At 38.1% G+C, this 22,883-nt stretch overlaps 1 protein-coding gene across 1 annotated transcript in view; it reads right to left on the bottom strand.

Annotated features, from left to right (window-relative positions):
* dis3l2 (DIS3 like 3'-5' exoribonuclease 2) overlaps window positions 1-22,883 on the bottom strand; it is a 126,935-nt gene that overhangs the window by 3,055 nt on the left and 100,997 nt on the right. Inside the window, exons 15-21 of the mRNA XM_088912905.1 lie at window positions 17,371-17,554; window positions 17,187-17,273; window positions 12,946-13,093; window positions 11,425-11,555; window positions 10,291-10,395; window positions 7,275-7,379; window positions 5,491-5,609 (exon numbers count right to left, since the gene is read on the bottom strand). Coding sequence (XP_088769031.1) covers window positions 5,491-5,609; window positions 7,275-7,379; window positions 10,291-10,395; window positions 11,425-11,555; window positions 12,946-13,093; window positions 17,187-17,273; window positions 17,371-17,554 — 879 coding nt within the window. The remainder of the gene's footprint in view (window positions 1-5,490; window positions 5,610-7,274; window positions 7,380-10,290; window positions 10,396-11,424; window positions 11,556-12,945; window positions 13,094-17,186; window positions 17,274-17,370; window positions 17,555-22,883) is intronic.

The raw sequence follows: 22,883 nt of genomic DNA, 5'->3' as shown, positions 1-22,883 counted from the left end.
TTTAATCAAAATCTATTTTTATAAATACATGCATAATTAGAAAGATATATTCTATATCTGCTTAATATTTTTACTGTAATCATTTCAGTCTGCAGGATTTATAAGTGTTATGTCTTTGAAATCTGTTCTAACCTCAGAGTCTGTGAATTCATGCAAGAGATTAAGTCCCTCAATATCCAATTTTTCTTTCAGCTGTATTAATGCTCTTTAGTATCTTGGGTTCTTATCATCGTCTTAGTGAAAAACACTTTAAAGACAAATTGAAACAAACAAGTTATGGAGTTCAGAATTTTTCCAATATGTTAAAACAGTTTAGTAGTCAGTAACTAGAGTAGCAGGCATTTTGTTTCCTTTAAGGAATGTACGTCCCGCTTATTAGTATTTTTTTTTTTCAAATTTAGCAGGTGGTAAATTGAGATGAAAAATAATGGCAGTGTAATATTGAAAGGAATTACATTTTTATCCTGTGGTCCCTTCTTATATCTGTCAAGAATTTTTCATACAATGACAAAGTCTGCTGATTTACAGGACTTTCAATCTGAAACACCTACTGTATGTGGATATGAATGTGCTTTGTATAAAAACAAGTTTCTGCAATGGACACTTGTGAATTTTGTATTGATCAGTAAAGCAGGAAAGAGGAACATTTTATTAAAACCATTTATTTCACCTTGCTTACAGTATTAAATCTGATTTTGTTTCACGCTAATGACAGCTGATAATCAAATTGGATTCACTTAGTAAGTGCATTATTCACTATGTTCTTCCCTGTTTAGGCTGTTCAGGCAACACAATGTTACTGCTTTTGATGAGCATCATTTTTTGAGTTCTTCAATTTTATTTTGTTTGATTTTCTTCTGTATGGAATACCAAATTGCAGAGGAAATATATTGATCATTGAGTGACCGGGTGTAGAACAAGGTTTTTGGGTAAATTAACGATTGGATTGCACTAAATAAAAAATAATATTTATATTGAAACCTTACTTAGGGAAGTACAGTTTCCATAATACTAACCAGCAAAGGAAGTTTATCTCAGAATAAAACACATCTTAAAGATGGCTCCCTACCACTGCAAACACAATGTCTTCAGTCATACTTCCACAATGTTTTTAATTCTTTTTCAGGTATATGAAAACATCTATTTACAGCACATAGCCAATATAGTTACTGTATACTCTGGGCAATATGATTAAATATCAGCTACAACCTCATCCATTCTGGAATGACTTAACCAAACCCCTCACATAAAATGGGTGTGCATTGTTTATCAATGTGGACAATGAGATAAGGATTCTTATCTCTCACCTCTTCTGTGTTTTATTAACTTACACCTGGAAATTAATGTCAAAGTCAATTGCTACTTTACAGCAAACTGCCACGCAAGGAGATTTTTCAAGTAGCTACAGTAAATGGAGGAACGCCTGAAACTCAAGACTCTTGCCGTTTCGTGTCGAGATGAATTTTGAAAACTGTTTACATAGCAAGTCTATTAACCAGATCATGTCAAAACCTCAAACCAAACCTCATTTACATTAAAAAGATCAAAAGCATACATTAGTAAGATACGAATTTACTGTATCTGACAATGTTTAACAACATCGCATTATCTTAAAAGTCAAAGCTGGATATTTTCTCCAAAGCACGAACCAAAGTTCACAGAGGCCAAACACCACGTGTCTGTAATTAACAGTTCATTGTACCTCCTGCCAAAGACATTTTCAAATGTCAAAGGGCTTGGCCCTGCGTTTCATGCTAAGCCGATGTATCGCAGACTTTGTTCCCTGTCTTTTTTCTTATAGCTACTGTACTACTCAGTTTGAAGTATAGCAAGAAAGATTTTTCTCTTGACTCTCTTGAAAGAAAGTACTAGAAATCACAAGTTTTAGTTGCAATGAACATGTTCTCTGTGAATGATCTCAATATAGAAATGAAAGGCTCAGCAGAAAGTAGTCAGAATGTATTTAACTTTACACAAAATTAAGTGGAATAACAGGAATTTAATCAGCATTTCAACATTGTTTTTCGCATATTAATTATGGTATTTCACAAGTGTTTTTTCCAGACTGATCTGAAACAGACTGCCCATTATGATTTGTGTGTACAGTATGGGAAAAAAAGAGTGTTACAGTGTCAGAGGGGGTAAAAGTGCTTTATTTATATCCACAGAGCAGCAAGATGATCAAAGTAAACAAACACGTCAGACATGAGTGGGGTCTCACTCCTGCCCCCGCCCTTTGTCATGGCACACGTGTCCAATCTGAACTCGCCAGTTGCCGTCTCTTCACATCTCAGATCACGGAGCCCATGCCTGTACCCTGCCGGGAGAACGAGGGAGCGCAGACCGGCCACACAGAGGCTCTGATGCCCTGCTGGGCGACACAGGAGGTCCTGTGCCAGCTGGAGAACTGGCATGCTCCTCGGTGATGTCACTGCAAGCCGCCAACCGCCCAGGGAGTTGTACGGGTCTCTCGATGCCATTGGAACCCAAAACAGCCGTTTCTGCTTAACCCCAACTCTACCCTCTGGCAGTGTCCCTACCAAAAAGATGCCACCACTTGGGCAATCTAGTGAAATGACTCAGACCTGATGTTACAAAGTCTGGATTGTGAAGCTGAATTTGTGCTCAGGTTAAATGCTTTTAAACAGCACAAATCCCCCCCACCTTTGACGTATAGCAGCATGAACATTTTTTATAAGGTCTACAAGTTACACCCCATCACCCCTTTACAGGTTACACTAGACAGCACCGCAGAAGAGGGAAGAGAAACTAGTTTACGCAAGCAATCTCTTCTGCCGCTAACAGTTACTATTGCAGACCTGACTCTTGCTGTCTTGGCTGAAAAATAAAAATAAAAATAAAAACACTCCTGTTTTAATAAATAAATCAGAGGAAGACTAACTTGCATACTAATTTTTATCCTTATAGGATGTCTCATGTTCATAAGGCTTCATGTAGAAGAAAAAGCAGATTTCCTTCTTCCACTCCATGAGATAATTGTCTTTAAGTTTCACATACTAGGTGAGTCAGACTGCTTAATTTAAATTACTGCACATACAGTGTGTACACATATAACATTAACAGTTAGAAGGGGGTGTTGTATCAGTCTGAAAGCTCCAAAAGAAGCTGTAAAGGTTCATTCTGAGAAGTAAAAGAAAAGCAGAATGGTTTTCTTCAGGATTAACACTGTAGCATACTGTCTATTTTAATTGCAAACCATTCCTAATTGGAAATGACTAACTACACATCGCTGTAGTACTCATACAGTCATTATCAAGTATTCAGGTGTACCAGATTATGCATTAGTTCTTGTTATCTCATCAGGACAATCAGGCAAATTTGATGGAATTACATTGCTACAGTAGATATAAAATGAGAATAAAACTATAGGATGCTCAGAAAGGTTAAAATGTTATTTCTAATTTGGAGGATGCTGTAACACAAAATTCAGACAAAAAAGTTACGTCAGACTTTGGCCAAAAAAAGATTTTAACATGAAGCTCTTAAACTGCATCCAAATTAAGGTTTTTATGCCAAAAAATAAAAACAATGGACACTTTCAAAAAGCCAAATTACTTTAAAAAGTCAAAAGAAAATAATTACAGGTTTGTGGGCTGTAATAATGAAGTTTGACAGTACTGAAATGTTTCATTCTGGCACAAATTCTCACAGGAACAGATGGACGTGCCTTCATACAGTAGTTAGGAATATCCATTTCACTGATCAAGCAAAGAAAAGTGAAAACATGCCTCAGAATTAAAAGAACATCTTTTCCCCAAAACATTTCAAATTAAAGTTCCAGGAAATATATGGGTACAATAAGGCAAAACGCTATAAACCTAAAAACCTGAACAATTAAATAAAACCCCAAGAGGATAGATCATTTAAAATAAACAGGAAAAAAAACAGATGTACAATACATAGAATTTTGGTCATGCTAACTTCACCATCATGCAGACATACTCAACACATCTACTGGGAATGCTTTATTTACAGCTCAACCAATTTAAAGATGTTCTGACTTCTGAATATGTTTACATTCCACGTGATTAGGAATATCACAGGGAACCATTCAGCACAAGCCTTCTGAATTGACATTAATAAATAAGTCTTTTTTTTCAAAGCAATATAATGCATTAACTCTTCTTCAGGTAGCAAAAAAAGCAGATACAATAAGTAAAAGACAAGATTCTTCCATTATTTTAAAAGGTTTTCAAAAGTGTAGCTGAAACACAGGGAAGCTCTTTGATTAATTCACTAAAAATTGAAAGTAAATATTTAGGGTAAAAAGCATAATTATAAAAAGAAAATGAACAAGAATATTTGTGGCGTCTGTAGTGCTTTAACATGTCATGGTTCAATGTATTGATCTAGACAGGAACTGTCCGCTAGCTTCACATTACTCATTATTGTAAGATGAACAGGACACACTTGGACCTACTGTATTAACAGGACTTTCTCCTTCATTTATAGTTTTGCACACAGATGATGTTAACAGACATCATAAAAATGTCAGCACTTAAAAACACTAAAAAACACTTGAAATTACAAAAAATATTATACAGAATGTAAAACTAAGCCTCAGAGTAAAAGTTACAGCACTTGCATCGTGAGTGCAATTCACAAAATCATGTTCAATTTTACAAGCACTTGTAAACATTAAAGTAAGAAGTGGCAATATCATTCCCTAAACAGGTGAATGTCCATCAAGTAAACATTTTTTATATTCTATACATGAAAAAAATAAAATCAAGATTTGCCATTACATTTCCAATATTGAACAAAAAATGAAAAATGTATTAACTGCATTTATGTGCCCAATTCCGCTGTATACAGTGCCTTAAGACATTATAATTTAATTCTGTTTAAATAATCAGAACCTTTCTATGATGTCTTTTGCAGTTGTAATCAATTGAGGCTTTCAAAGTTACTCTGTAAATGCATAAGAAAAATGAAATGAGGTATTTAAAATGTCTTCAGTTTGGCTTGGCTTCTTTAATGAGAATGTAAAGTAATAAAAGTCATCCACCTAACACAATGATATATTGTGATGTAAAATTAATTAGGGGGAACAGTTCTTTCTTCATTATCAAATCCTCAGCAGAAGGCTCCTACAATCTCGAAGATTCCTAGTAATTTTAAAGCTTCAATAACTTTAAAGCTTCTTCCTAAAACTTAAATGTCTCATAAAACTAAGTTTGCACAGACTATACACTGAATTAATTAGGGAAATCTATATCTCCAATAATAAAAAAAACAACCAGTTCATTCATTTAACTGCTTTGGCCCCCAGTTCTATTTTATCCCCCAAAACAGTCAGCAGAGAATAAATATGGTTCTAAACTTTACCAATTTAAAAAATAAAGTAAAAAGATAAAATATGAAAAAGATGGTCTGTGCTTGTGAAACACTTTTAAAAACAAAGCCTGTGCCTCCTCATTGCAGGTCTGGTATGTTTTGTACTTTTTTTGGCTCTGTACTCAGCCTTACTCGGAGTCTGTGGAGTTCTGTGATGTTTTCTCAGAGGGCTGCTTCAACACTGCGCTGTATTTCATCGGGGCTCCATCGGCCTTCAGCACCACGTCCACCAGAGTGAAGATGGAGATATCCTGAGAACAACAGAACAGTTCTGGCAGTGAGACTCGCGTGGAGGCAGCAGCTCTCTCTCTCTTTTCATTTTGCTGACATCATAGTAAGTGACACACGGAAAAAACATTTTGGGTACAGCAATCTGTATGGCCAAACGTAATCTGAAAGTGTTTATGTTAGACGGGAACATTGCTGAGCCAGCAGCCATATCACCCTGCAACTCACAACTGGCAACCCACTGAAGCTAGGCAGGTGTGAGCCTGGCCTGTACCTGGATGGGAGACCTCCTGGGAAAAACTAAGGTTGCTGCTGGAAGAGGTGCTAGTGGCGCCAGCAGGGGGCGCTCACCCTGCAGTGTGAGTGGGCCCTAATGCCCCAGTATAGTGAAGGGGACACTGTACCGTATTAAGGCGCTGTCCTTCGGATGAGACATAAAACCAAGGTCCTGAGTTTCTGTGGTCATTAAAAATCCCAGGGCATTTCTTGAAAAGAGTAGGGGTGTAACCCCGGCATCCTGGCCAAATTTCCCATTGGTCCTTACCAGTCATGGCCTCCTACTAATCCCCATCTATGAATTGGCTTCATCACTCTGTTCTCCTCCCCACTGATAGCTGATGTGTGGTGAGCGTTCTGGCGCACTATGGCTGCCATTGCATCATCCAGGTGGGGACTACACACTGGTGGTGGTGGAGGGGAGACCCCATTACCTGCAAAGCGCTTTGAGTGGAGTGTCCAGAAAAGCGCTATATAAGTGAAAGGAATTAGTATTATAAACATTGAAACTGCGCAGGCGATGCCTCCAGTGTAAGGTTCACTGGTTAATGTGTCATCTTCCTCAACCTATTAATCGAGTGCAAACTCATAAGGACTGAAGGAAATCAAAAGGAATTTAATGAATTCTCATTTATTACCCCCTATATTAACTTTAACAGATGCTGCTGTTCTCTGAAAGGCCACAGAAGTCATAGTAATAAAGCAATTCAGACTTGAGCAGTGCACTCTTTGACTCTTTGGAACAGGAAAAACAAACACTATATAAGAAACCCATGCTTCACTGTCTTGAAACTAAGTGAATTCATATAACAATACATACAACACAATGAAATGTTTTCATGCAGCGCAGTGAGTAGAAGAATGCTATACTTAAATGGAACAGTAGACCATATGCAGTTTGACCCTGGATCAATCTTCCAAGCAACATGTCAATAGTCATGGCAAACATCAAACCCACTGCACCAAAAACATAGACCGCTGGTGCAGGGAGACTTTTCAGAGCAATGTCCCCACTGTTATACTTCTCTGTTAATATTTAACAAATCGAACAAGGGACATTATCAGTTACAACCTTTAGCGCAGTAAAAATGCACAAAAACCACAAACCAACACTTGGAATGGAAATTTGACATTATTAGCAAAAAAGTGGATTTAACACTTTAAGTTAATGAAAGAGAAGTGTTTCCAGTTGGTACATAAAATGAATACTATCCTAAACTGTTGAAATATGAATGGAAGAATAAAGACTGCTAACCACTTCCATTCTCATCCCCAGACAATTTACTACACTATTTTCACCTGGCCCCTGAGCAAGCAAAACGTAACATATTCACAATCAGGCTAAGCATCCCGTCGCTGAAGATGAAGGCTAAGGCAGCGCGCTTTACTGCTAAACTGGTCTGCTGTCATACCTGGCGAGAAGGTGTCTCTCCTGGGCCCACAGCCTCCCAAGTCAGTGTCATCTCTGGCTTCTTGCCCACCTTACGAAACTGGAACTCCTTCAGACCTTGCAAAGCCTGAGCAAGGAGCACAAGCGACGGGTCAGTCCACAGTCTCTTGATGCTCACTGTGGTGTTCATCGTGGTCTTTGAATTTTCAGTTCAAGGCTTAAGCACCAGTCAAGGACCCTAATGTGTTTCCTAATATTAAAGGGTCACCTCTATCTTTTCAGTTTTTTTCAGGACGGTCACAGAAAACATTTATCAAATAAAGCATTTTGTCTATGAATCTACAGTAACTGAAAGCTTGACATACATTCTTGTTGTCTGAATCTGTTTTGTTTGGTAATAAGATGTGTTTGCAATTTTTCTTAAAAAAAGAAACATTGTTGGTACTAGACGTATTTGGACCCACTGCAGGGCTACCATGTTTGAGTAACCAAGACAAAAAAGACTAAATTAAAGCTAAACCAGCACTCCAAACATGAAGAAAACGTGCCTTTTTCCCCACCAAAAAGTTTTTTGTTGTAGCTCCATCCTGATCTCAATGACTAGCGAATTGCAAACATCATTTGAGAGAGGACACTGATATTTTATGGTACAAGACGTACAAAAGTACAGAGTGCGAAGCATAAACTAAATAAGGACAAAGTCTGATGCAGATGTTAGGACGTAGCACAGGAAAAGGCAGATTGTGCTTGATGAGCCATTATCTGGAAACCATTAATCTCTGAAAGCTTAAATAAAACATGGCAAAGATTTACGTCCCTGTGGTATTTAATACTTGAGGAGCTGAGCTAATAAAAACATAAATGTGTTTAAGCGTCATTAAATTCCCATTATAACAATATAAGAGCAGGAGGAAGAAGATGTTTGTATACCTGTACATACTGTACATATTCAAACAAATTTAACAGTGCACATACTTTTTTTTCCAAATGTAGAAAGTTGACAAAGTAATGATGTTGGCTTCAAAGTAAAATTGTGAACCAGCTAACTCAATTCTCTAAAATTGAGTAAAAGATCTATTTACAGTATATGTGGAGTTATTTATTAGGACTTTGGGAAGAATAATGCTTTTATGTCTCCAAAAGGCTTTGACTAGCAAATGCTGCTTGTCCTTAAAGTATGAAACATAAATTGTAGATGATTCAATGAAGTGTGGACAGAGGCATGTGATATTATTATAAATGACTAAAAAGACAATGGGCTAGACACAGAACAAAGTACAAAAGACCGAAAATGACCAAGAAGAGGACCTCCCACAAAATGGCATGATGAACTAAGCAAGATTAGAACAGAGAATGACAAAAGTTTGTGGAAGAACCCTGAGGATTTGTTCATTAACAAACTGACTGAAGTTTCTGCTGCTATATCCAGTATATAATCATCAAGAAGGAGATGCGAGTCGGGTGGCACAGTGGTTATCATTGCTGCCTCACAGCACTGGGGCCCTGGGCTCAATTCTGGACTTGGAGTTTGTGTAGAGTTTGTAGTTTCTCCCTGTGTCCTTGTGGGTTTCCTCTGGATTATCTGCTCTCCTCCCACAGTCCAAAGACACACTGGGGGGTTAACTGGCTTCTGGGAATACTGGCTGTGGTGTGCGTGTGCGTTTCTCTGTCTGTGTGCCTTGCAATGGGCGGGCGCTCCAGGTGTACCCTGCCTTGTGCCCCTGCTGGCTGGGATGGGCTCCAGCTCCCTTATGACCCTGAACTTTATAAAGCCGTTAGAAAATGGATGGATGGATGATGGAAGGAGATGCGATTCATTTGAGAGAATCTGAAATGATGTGTGAACAGTGTGATTACCGACATTCCATAAATCTGAAGACCCCAGAAGGGGTCTGGCTTTGGAAACAACATGAATGAAGAGCAGAAAGCAAAGTGACTGGCGGCAAAGGCACCATATGCACAAGCAGCTATGGAAAGTACTAAAATCTGCCAAAATCTACCGAAAGTACTAAAATCTAGCGCTAAACCAGAAACTCAGACAGGGATTTTGATTAAAAGCATTAACACTGCAGCTCTCTACTGCTAGACAGGTGGTGGTACAATGACAGAAAAGGGTTACTTCTATGCGGGTCTCTATTATGGGTGTCCTCTGTTACTGAATGAGTAACTTCTTATGCTGTTTATACTGCACGGTCTCCATATTAAATCTCTTAAACACATCCAGAATAATGTGAAACAAAGTAGGAGACAAGTAATAATGTGAAACAAAGTAAGGGACAAGTTTCACAACATAATTACTACCCCGGGACTGAGGGTTGTAAAGCATATACACAATTTAATGAATTGGAAAATAATGTTAACAACAGTAGTTAACTTAATGTCAAAGGCTGCTTATAACTATTTTCATAATAGTGTTATAAAGGAGGGAAGTGGGCTATAGGCTCTACTTTTTGCAGCATCTTAAACCTATTTAAAGAACTAATTGATTAATTAAAGAACAAAAACTAGTGCTCTCGCTGTTGTCTGTTGTATTTTCCCCTCAGACAACACTTCCATTCATTGTGTTACATCATCAGAGACAAAAAATAATTTCAGTTCTCCAGTGCATCTGAATCTATCACGCAAGTATTCAATCATTCATATATTAGTAATGCAACCTTGTCTAGCAAGTATGTAGGTGATAAGTTAACATGCACAATTATTCCAAAGCTCTTAATATCAAAAGTTTAAAAATGTCTTTTTGAAATTATATGGAATTTTATACAATAGACACTTTCTACTGTACAATCTAGGAGGCAGACTTATTTATTGGGTTGTGAGTGCATATTACTAACAAATCTTAAATAAGGAAATGTAACATTATATAGTGTTTTAAAATAAATAAGCAACTTATTTAAAACAGAGGTAGTTACAAAAATACAGATCTCAGACAAAAGGAGGAATTTATATGCTTCTTGTTATAATATGAACTAAATTTTCCAGCAATCTTTCTATCTTTATCTTTAATCTTTAATAACACAGTTCAGGTTGATACTCACATTGCAGTAGATCCGCTTCTGGACTCCGTATCTCAGCACAAGCACATCAAACGCCTGGTCTAAAACGCCCATCACCATGGCTTCAGACTCCAGAGGGCCAGACTCCTGAAAGTACAAAAGGTGCACAGTTAAAAGAGATCGAAACATCATGACATAGAATCAAATCTTACACTTCAGGATCAAATGCAAAGTTCTGAGAAAACATTAGGACTAAAAGTATGGCGTACAGGTAAATGAAGGTTGACAAAACCAGCACAGCTTATTTATTTTCATCACCAAAATCTAGAAAGAGGACTTCACATAAGTTGCTCAACTCATGTTATGTTCAGGAGATTGTACATTCATTATGACATGTCAAACATATGGACACCTGGTCATTAGTTTAGGGCTGCTCTTCTTTATAGCCAAATAAAGGGACTTATTCTGCACTACAAATCTCAGTTCCCAGATTGCACTTAGTATTAAGTTTGGGCAGATTCCAAAAGCTTCACCAAATTAAAAAGCTTCACAAAAGGTTCTGATCATCTAAAGTCAATGCTTTCCCCCACCCAAAGAACTGCTCAAAGCAAGTAGAGAACCAAGAGAAAATGACCTTTAAAAAACAGAACTGTGTAGCTAAGTATAGAAGTGGTTAACAGCCTCCCGCTGTGATGGCTCATCACTATTTGTTTCCTGTCTGGGCCTTCTTCCACAGATGCCCAGAGCCCTCTCTCCCACTTGTCAGCAGCTACCCATATCTTCATGTACAGTTGTAGTTTCCAATTCATATTTCACCCACATGCACAACGTTTCAGAATCAGCAGGATCATTCTCCAGTGTGGGCTGTAACTGGTGTATCAATTGCAGAAACATTTGCACTTAATAATAACACAGATGTGCAGCTGCATGTTAAGCTTTATTACACTGAACCCCTGGGGGATCCCTTACTATAAGAGCACAGCGCTATTTAAAACCGAGTTTAATACCTCAGACTCACACTATCAATCCAGAAGCAGAAAAACTGTTTTGAACACTTGAACACAGCAATGAGTGTATCCATGTGATGTATTAAACCCCATGCTTTGTGGTACTGTGGTTAGTCAACATATGTAAAGTTCTGTCTGTCTGATGTGTAACTCAGATATAGATCATTACCCTAACAAAAACAGCAAAAAAGAGATCTGAGCTCAGTTCCTGGACACGTTTGGAAGCCATCTTTCTGTCATTGCAATGCGAGGCCTGCTTCTGAATATCCTCCACTGTCAGATTCAAACAGGGGCCACAGCCTGCAAAACAAAGTACAGAATACAGAGGTTAGCAAGTTAGTGAAAGGAGCAGAACCATCACTATCACATCACAAACAGGTTACACCACTGCAGTCACTAGCCACTTACACAGTTTTACTCTGGCAAAATTATTTTATTTTCTAAATGTAATCTTTATCCCTTATTTCATTTTGTTAAAAAGAGCTAATCCAGTTTACAAATATGTACTGATTACCAATCATAATCATTCGCTCATTAATAAACTGAAAAACCTTTATTATACCAGGTTTTACGACAGGACCTCAAATATAAGCAGTTTATATAAAAGTTGTCCATATACATCTCAACATGGTAATTAAAAAAATCTGTCCGAGATGACTTCTGTATACTCTGTATTAAAAAGACCTGTGACCATTCAAGACTGGAAACTGCCAAAAATACATTTCTAAATATTAGTTATTAAACCATGTTAAAAACTAACATTAGACTGTATGTTAGAGCTTTCAGAGGTTCTTGTCACAAAATTACTTGACCTTAAAATTAACACATTTTCCCCACTCACTTTCTGTCTAAGGACCTAAAACACAATATCAAGAACTGCATAAAAGGAAAGGACAACCCCACAACATATAGCTAAATGCTGCCACCTTGAGGACACAGCAAAATGCTGACTAGAGCTCTAAAGATGAATAAAGCTGAGTTTGTGGAGTTCATACCTCTGAAGAATATATATTACCAACAACCATATAATCTATAATAGCCTCTGTAACTCCTCATAATATCCTCCTTAGGCTTGGGATTTTGAGTCAAAAGTTGGGCAGAATGAAGAAACAGTGAAATTTCAAAGTACTCTGAATTCAGCCCCGTCTCTTTTGGGAAAATTAACGCTGAATGATTGTTTGGCTGATACACAATCCATAAACTGCTTTTTGCTTGTGTTAATGGGAATATTCTAGTTCTCTCACTTGTTCAATGACACCTTCCATGAGACACTAACAGGTGGAGAGTTTCTGAATATGACCAATGGAACAATGACCATTTCTAGAAACAGGAAGAGTTCATAGGACAAGACATTAGCAGAATTTAGCCTTCATGAGAAATGCAATAAAAGAAGACAGCTGGAAAGATTAATATGAAAATACTCTGGTCCATGAATTATTATTGCTGGTTGTTGTAAACTTAACTTGCATCTTTCATTAAATCTGTAGTACTATCTTGCCACTGAATTGCTGACAATGCCAACAAACAGCTGTCTGCTTGGCCAAAAAAGGCAGAGTCGTGCATCTTCCTCAAGGTGTACTTCGACTTCTGCACTTCAAATCACCACAACGCAGGAGGTACGGAATGACTTTCATCTTCCTCGGGTGAAGTTTCCTCCAGAGGGACGACGGCCCGTGCTGATTTCACCTACCCAGCGAGGCGGCCAGCAGCCGGTGCACGAGGATGTCGGCGTAGCGCCTGATGGGGGAGGTGAAGTGGGTGTAGAACGGCACGTTCAGGGCGTAGTGTCGGAACAGCGCCTCGTCCTTCAGCACGCCGGTGCAGAAATACAAGGCCATCTGAAAAAACACTCCCATTAGATGATGTCCCCCCAAATCTCATTTTACAAACAATTTCATGAAACCCTCAGAGACTTATATTTAAGGCCACAAATGGTGAAGATCTAATTGTGCTTGCTCCTTTTTGACATAGTCACGCACAAACAGACATGATAGAAAAACGTCCTATTAATGTAAAAAAAAAAGCTCATATCGACATGTTGCGTTTTAATCTGTTCCAACTATCCAAAACATGGGTGCTTAACAATTTAAACCATGCCTCAACTTTACAGTTACACAGACATGCTGCCTCAGAATGGAATATTTTCACAAGATTTAACTATTTCATCACCCCTCCCCCCCACATTTGCTACAAAGGGTAAAGAGACATCTCTTTGCCACTGGGACAAAATGAAGTGATTCAAGGCAGCTTTCATTGTGCGATTAACACAGAAAAAAATAAAGATAATTACTGGATTGAGTGGTAAAAACGAAAAAACAAACGTTGTAAAGGTGAAAACCCAAAAATAATGGGAAAAACCAGCAGCCCTGTGATAAAGTAAACAAGACCTCAGATACTTAACTATTTCACACACTATTAACACAGCTATACTGTTTAGCCAACATCCATGTCATTTCAAAGTATGTTAAGTAACTATTTTTAAGGAAGGTTCTCTTCCAATGTGGTAAGATGTGAAAGTGAAATCGTTTTAATCAGAGAATATATATTAAAGTCTAAGACATGGAAGAAACAAGTCCCTTTACTTAAATCTCAATTTCTCCTCAAGGAAACTAAAATATGATGAGACCCCAGGTGAATAGTTTGCTTTAGGCACAGAACTCAGACAGTAGTTCTATCGGTTTGACTTGTTTATGTAAAAGATTCCTCCTAACTCCCTGACTGTTCCAGATAGCCTCTGGGACCATTGCTCAGGCAGGCTGGAACAGGTTGCAGCTCACTAGCCTGTGAAAGCACACTAGGAATATTCGCAAGTAGACTGATGTTAATTAATCTTGGGCACCATGTCCTTTTTCATGTGTTTTCCTTCAAAGCAAAAACACCATAAGAATAAGGAACTACCTTTGATAACCTTATAAGCTCACCTGCTTCATTAAATCTCTGCTTTAAGATACATGTCTGAGTTAGTTTTACAAAAGCCCTGTATTTCAGAAGTTCTATATGTCTTGCAGTCGAAAATCTGGCTTTAAGCACAAAAATTGGAAATGCATCTTACTTAAAACCATACATTCCTTTTTCGAAACGCTACTTCCAATTCAGGGTCATTTATTAGTGTAACATGACCAAGTATGGAAAAAAAATCAATTTCAGCTACCCCTAAACCCTAAGAAGATAAAGAACAGAGGAACTACAACAAAGTCATACATACATTACAGTACAAATAAACAATATATAGATACTGTATGTCAACAATCTTCTGTCTGCAGTTTTCCTTAAGTGGTACAGCCGAAGTCCAAAGGGGCTAAGAAAACACAAGCAGTTTGCATAACGAACCAAAATGATCTTGTTTGTCCAGCTCATTGGTTTTATTTGCCCATATGAGCAACAGTGAAGCCTTAGCAAATTAGCTGCTTTATAAAAGATAATGAAACCAGTGGCAAGGCTATTAAAACTAGAACAGAGCTGGACTGGCATTATCATCTGCAGTCTCCAGCCACTAATCAGGTCTAGAGGTCTTCCAGGAAATTACAAAAAACAAAATCAGGACTGCCGGCTCCTTGTTTGATTAGGTATTGATTAAATTGGAGCAAAAAACCGGAGCGATACATCCATTCTATAATCGCTTTATCCCATACTAAATAACAAGGGGGGCAGGAGCCTCTCTAGACAAACAACAGGCGCAAAGTGGAATACACCCTGGATGGGACATCAGACACCAACACACATACCCAGAAGACAAGTAAGCCAGTAGTATGTTTTTGGACGGTGGGAGGAAACTGAATGAGCACCTGAAGGAAACCTTAGCAAATGCAGGGTGAACATGCAAACTCCACCCAGAGAATACCCCATATCTGGAATTGAACCAAGAGCCCTAGTGCTACAAGGCAGCAATGCTAACCACTGCACCAACTACTGCCATAATCCTTTTTAATTCAGTTAACTCTAAATCCATTTTTTCTTTGGTAAAATAAATGTTTTTGTAAAAACAGACTGTTATCAACTCCCGTTCAGGATCTGTGTTTCACAAACATCCGGCTTATCGCTATATATCTCGATTAGCAGTGAGTGAACAGGCATGGTCTGCTAATGTGTCTGTTTAGCAAGGCCAGTGGGTCAAAGGTCAGAGCCCCACAATCAGACATTACAGATCAGTTAAGAAATCAGACAACTTCCTGGGTGCCAGCAGACTTGCAGTGATGCCAGTGACAGACAAGCTTCTCCTCCAATCAGTGCCAACACTCCTGGCAGGTGGGTGGGGCTTGTATTGTGTAAAGAGATGATGAATGGCCTGATGAGGGGCAGGTAGGCGGAGCCTTTCTGCTCTTCCTCATTCTCCATCGTGCGGAAAAGGAGATTCAACTGTGAGGCACGATGTAAAGAAACAACTGGCAATTCCAAATTCGGTGGGTTCAAAACATTAAATTAGAAACAAAATAAGTTAAAACACACGCACAACATTTATGCACAGAACAAAAGCTTCCATGAATCAACTCCAAGGCACCAGCACAATCTATTCACAACTATATCATATTTGTGGTTAGCAAATTAATAAATCAAATGTTGCTTATTTAAAGCACTTTGTAATTACATGTATAAACTGTAAAGAGATTTTTTAACTCTATTAGAAAAACAGGATAAGCCCTGGGCAAAACTTTTTTTTTTGCTTTGTATTGTTGCTTTGTCTGAGTGATCTCATGTAGAGCTCGTTTGTTTAGTGCTCCTAGAATTTCTAAAATTAAACTCATTCTATATGCCCTAGCACCAAAGGCATTTTACTCATAACCATATCCTGATATTAATTTTCTGAAGAGTTTGCCTTGGATTACACTTGTGATAAAATCCTGTATATTTATTTATCTGATTGCCTACCAGCCACAAAGACATTCTCTTTTTGAAGAGGCCAGTGTTGAATAATGGCCCTTCTAGTGCTTTTTTCTTTTAGTGTGTTTTATTTTATTACAAATCCAGTACATTGGATCGTGCAGTTTCATATTCTTTGCTACTAAGCATGTCTTCTTCCAAGAAGTAAAACCAAAAATGCTATTCCTTTTCTAGGAAATGGAAAGAGATGAGGACAGAACCTTTTATGTCCATAACCACAAAAAAACATATTTCAAAGAAGCCTGAGTATCTCAGAATATACTATTCATTTCAAATACACAACAGTAATGGCACACCAAATTCTATCCATTTGTTACCAATTCAGACTGAATGTCTGGGTTTTCAGTTCTTCCTGCTCCCCAAATTAGTTCATGCAACAGTGACTAACCGCCAGGATAAACATTACATTAAAGCTGCTTAACCTTAAAAATGAGGATTGCGGAGACAGATTTTTAGGTAAAAAAAAATAAAAACCTGGATGAAATCTGCATGAAAGCACAGTGGGCTCTCCAACTGTTCTTCTATCTATGTTTAGCTATGACTAGATTGTTTATAGACTAGTTTGTTAGTAGGTAGCACAGTGGCACAGTGGTTAGCACTACTGCCTTGTAGCACTGGGTAACTGGGTTCAATGCTGGACCTGAGGCTCTATCTGCATGGAGTCGCTATGTTCTCCCCGTAAGTTTGCATGGGGCTTCCTCCAGGCACTCTGGTTTCCTTCCACAGGCCAAAAACATATGGGTAGATTAATTGACTTTGGGGCTTTTGGGAAAACTGGTCCTGGTGTGAGTGTGTGTTTCTGTGTTTGTGTCAGTTTGCCCTGCGATGGACTGGTGTCCCGTCCAGGGTGTACCCTGCCTTGCGTCTGGTGCCAGGTGTTCCAGCTCCCTTGTACACTGTGTTGGAGGAAGAGATTAGAAAATGGATGGTTGGCTGTTTGTTAATATGAGCCTTGAGGCTTGAGAATTTGTTGTACTGACTAGGTGGGTTCCGCAGGACAGAAGTTAAAGGAGGACATTTGTACAAGAACGGGTCAAGCAGCCAGTTTCTAACCTGCATTGGCCGGGAGCACATGTGAGTGAGAACCTCCTTCTTGGCACTGGAGTACTGGTCCTTACCCAGAGTTTCATTCAAACTCCTCTGCGAAGAGAAGAAAAAACAAACAGCCTTTATGCTCAGCCACGCTGCGTGTATTGATTAAACGTGAGCTGGCAGCAGGCTGGCGGCTGACTCCTACGTGCAGGGCTCCAGCCGAGGTGAAGTCCAGGTTCACGCCCATTTGATCACAGAGCTCCTTCAGGTCGTCCACCATCTTGGTCTGGGGCTGGGGGTGGCGGCGCAGCAGGGCCTGCTCCGGGAAAGTGCGGTAGATCTGGTGAGCCATGGCCATGTTGGCCAGCAGCATGAACTCCTCCACAAGCCTGGGGAAGACGAGGTACTGTCTCAGAGCTGCTGCCCTTCACGGCAAGAGCTGCGAGTGGCTGCTTGCAGTACAGTGCAGGGTTTCACAAGGCAAAGACAAAAAGACTTAGAACTCTGTAATAAAATGGTGCTACTATTTTATTTAGTGCACTAGGGTTCCTCAACAGAAAGCACAAAACATACATAAAGTATGCATGTTTCACCATCTTCAGAATTCTAGTATTCATACAGTCAAAGCTGCTCAATATACAACAATAGGACCACATGTTGATTAGTGTACCCAAACTCTTAAGAGCTGTAGGCACTGGTACCTGGTAACAACACTATACTTTAAAAGACTAAACATTATTTACACAGACCCTTTGTCTGCAATTTAGAAGGGTCATGTTGTCACCACAACTATAAAGCTTTGAGATGCTGTATAAACGCAAGAAATTAATAATCATTGATATTCTCGGTAATTAGGTGTTTTTTGTAACAATACTAAAGAATATTTCTCATAATTGGCAATGTAGTTTGTGATTCCCCCACTAACAGAATTTGGAATTACTATTTTCCTTATAGAAACCTAAAGTGAGAAACGTATGAATTTCTGTATCAAAACTCCAAATAAATCCTATGAAATAGTTCATCCCTGTTAGAACATCCCCTCCACACTGAATTAGTCTTTCATCAGAACTCCAGTAGAGGGCAGAAGTAGCATTTTTTGAGAATCTGGTGGAAAAACACTCAATACTGAGGAGGATGTGTGAAGTCATCCAGTTGCATTAGACCTTTTTTATTTTAAATTATGAAAATCAACAGTCCACCCATTTAAAGCAATCTACCCTGAGACAAACTATGAAGACATTGTAAATTACATCCAAAATAGCACAGCTATATCCCCAATAAAGCAGTCAAATACAGTCATGCTCATCATTATGTTATTCTACGTTACTTTTAAAGGGAATATTTTATGCAGATAAATTCACATAAGCATTTCTGTGTCATTATTCTTCTCAAGAAGAACTTACATAGCAGCCTCACTATACAAACTTAATTGAAACTTTTTGTTAAGAGACCAAATTTTTACACCCATATCACAAAAATACTTGGGCTAGTTTTTAAAATCTGAAATGTAAAGGTTTTCCAACACATTCTTTTATGTAGACAATGTTATCTGGAAACCTGCAAGGATAATGGGAGGTGCTTTACACAAATTGTGGAAACTGGGACCAAGGTGCCTAGACCTGTTGTTGAAGCCGATACCTTCAATTCCTTCAAGATGAACCTGGACGAGATCCACATACTGTACCTTCTACTGGCAAACCAATGAGCTTGCTGGGCCAAACAGACCTATCCTCATTTGTAACCTTCCTCATGCAGAACAGTGAGAGACACGCAATTCTGACTAACCTCCCTGACTTTACAAGATACACTATCTTGGGATGCAGCATTTGAGAACTGATAGCAAAGCAATCCACAAAATTTAGCTACACATATGGCATGCTTATTTTTTTTCTACACAATTGCTTCTCTTTTCATCTGTTAACAGCAAAAGCCTACAAAACTAGTTCTAATGAGCTTTAGTTCAATTACAATGATTGTGAGAGAAATAATCCACTCAATTAGGAGGCAAACATCTCTGTTTTTAACTGGGTAATTTAGCCAAGCAAACATTTTGTGCTGACATATTGAATTGAGCCCTTCAGACCTATTTGCCTTGATGAATGCAATTGAAGCCGCAAATCTGTATACACTCCATTAATGAAAGCTCCAGAAGATAAGGTGCAGTTTTTACTTTTATGATCTCTCCACTGGAGTTAGAATGCTGAGATGTTTCTCAATCCTATCCCATTTTAATTTCACCTCCTCGCTGGGAGTAATGACCAGAGAATCACCAGGAGTCATTTTCCATCACCAAAGCTAATGTCTGATAGAATTCTTTAGGGCTAAGAACCAAAAAACGGGATTAGGATTCTTATTTTTTCTACTTTGAGCTATTATTAACGCTCTTTAACTTTAATGGAGCTGGGAAATGCAGCCTATTATTGTACTGTCACTCAGGTAAGTGTGCAGTCTCTAGGGTCTGTTTGCATTAGTACATTTACTTCTTCAAGGCAGATTAAAATGAAACATAAACAAAATGAATTGTATCATATGCCAATCCTGTGTTCACATTCACAGTGTGAGAGGAAAAAAAAAGAGTATTTTTGTCATCTTTAAATGATATACATTTCAATATTTAGAATTATTTTAAGAGAAGTGCGTAGCTTATTGCCGATTTTGCCAAGCCTTTACAGTGGGGGAAAAATTGAAAACAGAGATGCTTGCCTCCTAGCTGAGTGGGACCTTTCTCTTAAAATCATTTATGAAGGCACAGTGTAACACTAACCAGAGGGTAGAAGAGGGAATTACGTGAAAGTGCATTTTAAAACCAAGAACAGGAGGCAGTTCTCTACGCAAAGGGCTTTGGAAGTTTGGAACAAGCTACCCAGCTATGTTGCTGAAGTCGATAGCCAGGTTTCTTTTAAGAAACAACTCTATGAGATCCTTGAATTATTAATTCATTAACTACTAACTACAAAATGGGATAGATGGGTGAATGGCATTCTCTTTTTTGTAACTTGTCTTATGTTCGAAAAAAAGAAAAATTCCTGAAACTGCCAGGTGCATTAATTGGGGTATAAACAATGGTTTCCAAGAAAGAGCTTCTGTACAAGCCTTCACCGACACCTCTGATCACCTCTTGCTGGGGGGAAAAAAAAACAAACTTTTATGCTCAAAGCTATGTTTGCTGACAAACTACAAATACCACCACACAAGCCTGTGCTGGTGTTGAGAAACAAAAAATGTTCTGCTCAGTTTGAAAAAAAAAACCCACCACTTAAGAATACAATAATCCTCAATTAATAGAAAATGAAAGCTGTAATTTGTTAATAGTTTTTGCTTCTTTTGCATAATGGAAGGATTGCTATTGTGCTTGCTCAATTCCCAATCACATCCAAAGAGGGATTTAAATTATTCTGTTAAGAATGTGCAAGTGTTTTATCTCTGTCTGACAGAATGGTACCTTAAGTCAACTCAGTTATTATGCTTAATGGATTTTTGCAAATTAATTCTGAGGATACAGGAACAGCAAAACAAATTCAAACTGAGAGAGATTTGTTAAATTCTTGTTAATTTAGCTGAATTATTAGTCTTGCATATTCCCGGTGCAGAAATTACAATCCCTCTTAATAAACTGAAAAACTACCCATGTCAGATTGAACCACAGAAACACTGAAAATAGTGGAATATTTCTCAATTATAGTCCCATAGGGGAGTGTGCTCATTTTTTCCTGTTTTCATATCCTCTTGCGGTCAGTAATTGCAAGTAAATGGTTTTACTACCCTCTTGGGTCATGTACAGTGTATTGTCATTTTTCATTCACAGCTTCAAACACTCAAGTCATAAAAGTTGCACAGAAGATAGAAGAAACTTAACCACAAAGAAATTGGGGGGAAGAAAAAATTTAACAGCACCCCTTCTCCAATTGTATTCACATAAGATTCCCTCAGCAGATTAGACATACGAAAAGTGGGAAAACAGCAAATTTTCTTCTCGTGCAGTAAGAAAACATCACATCAATTTGATGGTCAGTAAGATACAGAAAACTAAAAAAAAATGCTGAAACTATGATGCAGCAATAACTGTGGGAGTACTACTAACAATCCTGACCATTTCATTTGCGTTTAATGTATTTAACTGGCTCAGCAATGCATCATGTGGAGAGCGAAAGTATATAGAAAAATGCCTTGACAAAAATGGAGCCTCATTTCAGAAAACACTGTATAACAGGACCGATTCTGTCCATTTACCAGATGGGGGAGCAACGTGTTAAGACACAGAAAACCTCTCAAGTTTTTCTTAGAGATGAACTCATCAAAGTACAATCTAGAGACTTTGGATACATTTTCAAGAGCCTTTCAGGTGCTCAACGACACTGAAGGAAGCACTGATGTGTTCTATAATTGCAGATGGACAGTAAGTGGTACTTACTGTAGAAACAAAGTGTAGGGTGAGAACTATAGATTTGCTAAGAACTTTATCACAGACATTGAAACTGTTTAAAAAATTACATAGTTCTTTCCCCTTCTACTCAGATGAACCCTTGTTATTTTTTACATGCATACCTTTTTGTTGACCTGTATGTGATCTTCAAACGGCATAACTGCCTTCACCGAAACTCTTCCAATCTAAGTCAGTAAAGCAGGTTGTAAATCAAGTTCATAACCAGTGCATGCAAAATGCAGAACCTATCATTAGAGCTACGTGCATTTTCTCATGGATACTTGAACTTTGATTCATGGTGAAATGCCTAATTACTGAAGTCTGCAATTATCAATCTTAAAAAATAATTAGGTGGTTATTTAATTACTTGGATGTAACTAAGCATTGTTCTAATAAATTCATTGCAGGAAGACCGGATTCTATTACAGATGCTCAGTGAATAACAATGAAAGTGTCAGGTCAGATGGCTTTGATACATTTTTTACATTAACTCACATTAGAAGTGTAGAACAAATGTATCTATCTTTTCTGCATTGTGATCGAACTGAGGAGATGGTAAGTGTCAGTGCAGCAGATAAAAGATGCCACTAATGTACATTTAGCCATTTTGTATGAAGAAATCTATTGAATAAACTACCAATACCATATTCTCTTCTACATCAATTTCAGGAACATTTTGCCAAATTGAGTAACTCACAGTTCAATTTTCCAACTCATCAATCAGGTGTTGCAGGTGTAGAAGCTCTGTCTTCTTTGAAAAGTGTTAGACAACATTAGACACCAAAAATAAACCACTTGGTATGCCTTCCTTTTAAATGTCTAATACATATTAAAATGAACTTAGCTGACAAACACCTAATGCAAATGCAGCATTCAGCCAAAAGTTGTTTGAAAGACATCAAAGCTGCTAAAGGCTTTTGACATTTGGAAAGGATACTCACCCTGCTGTTCAAGCTCTTTTTCAATTCAGGTTTGCCAGGGGTTGTATCAAAACATTACCAAGGTCATGAAAGCACTAGCAAACAAACCAATATTATTCGATTTAGAGGCATCCAAGGATTAACATATCATTTGTGATTTGTCTCCTTGTGCACAGATACACAAAGCTTTGCTTCCCCAAAAAAGACACTTTCACAACAGGTCATCTCAGCAGTGTCAGCAAGTAGCACTTGTTGGTAACTGTCATTTTTGTCAGCTTCATTGGACAAAGTTATTTTCACTCAGTGGCAAATGTATGGCTGTAGGATCTTAAGTGTGAGAATTATTGATATCCACTCTAAAGCAAATATTTAATC

This window comes from Atractosteus spatula, chromosome 4 (genome assembly GCF_055471065.1).
Source record: "Atractosteus spatula isolate fAtrSpa1 chromosome 4, fAtrSpa1.hap1, whole genome shotgun sequence".
NCBI classification, from domain to species: Eukaryota; Metazoa; Chordata; class Actinopteri; order Semionotiformes; family Lepisosteidae; genus Atractosteus; species Atractosteus spatula.
This window is presented reverse-complemented; position numbering and strand designations above follow the sequence as displayed.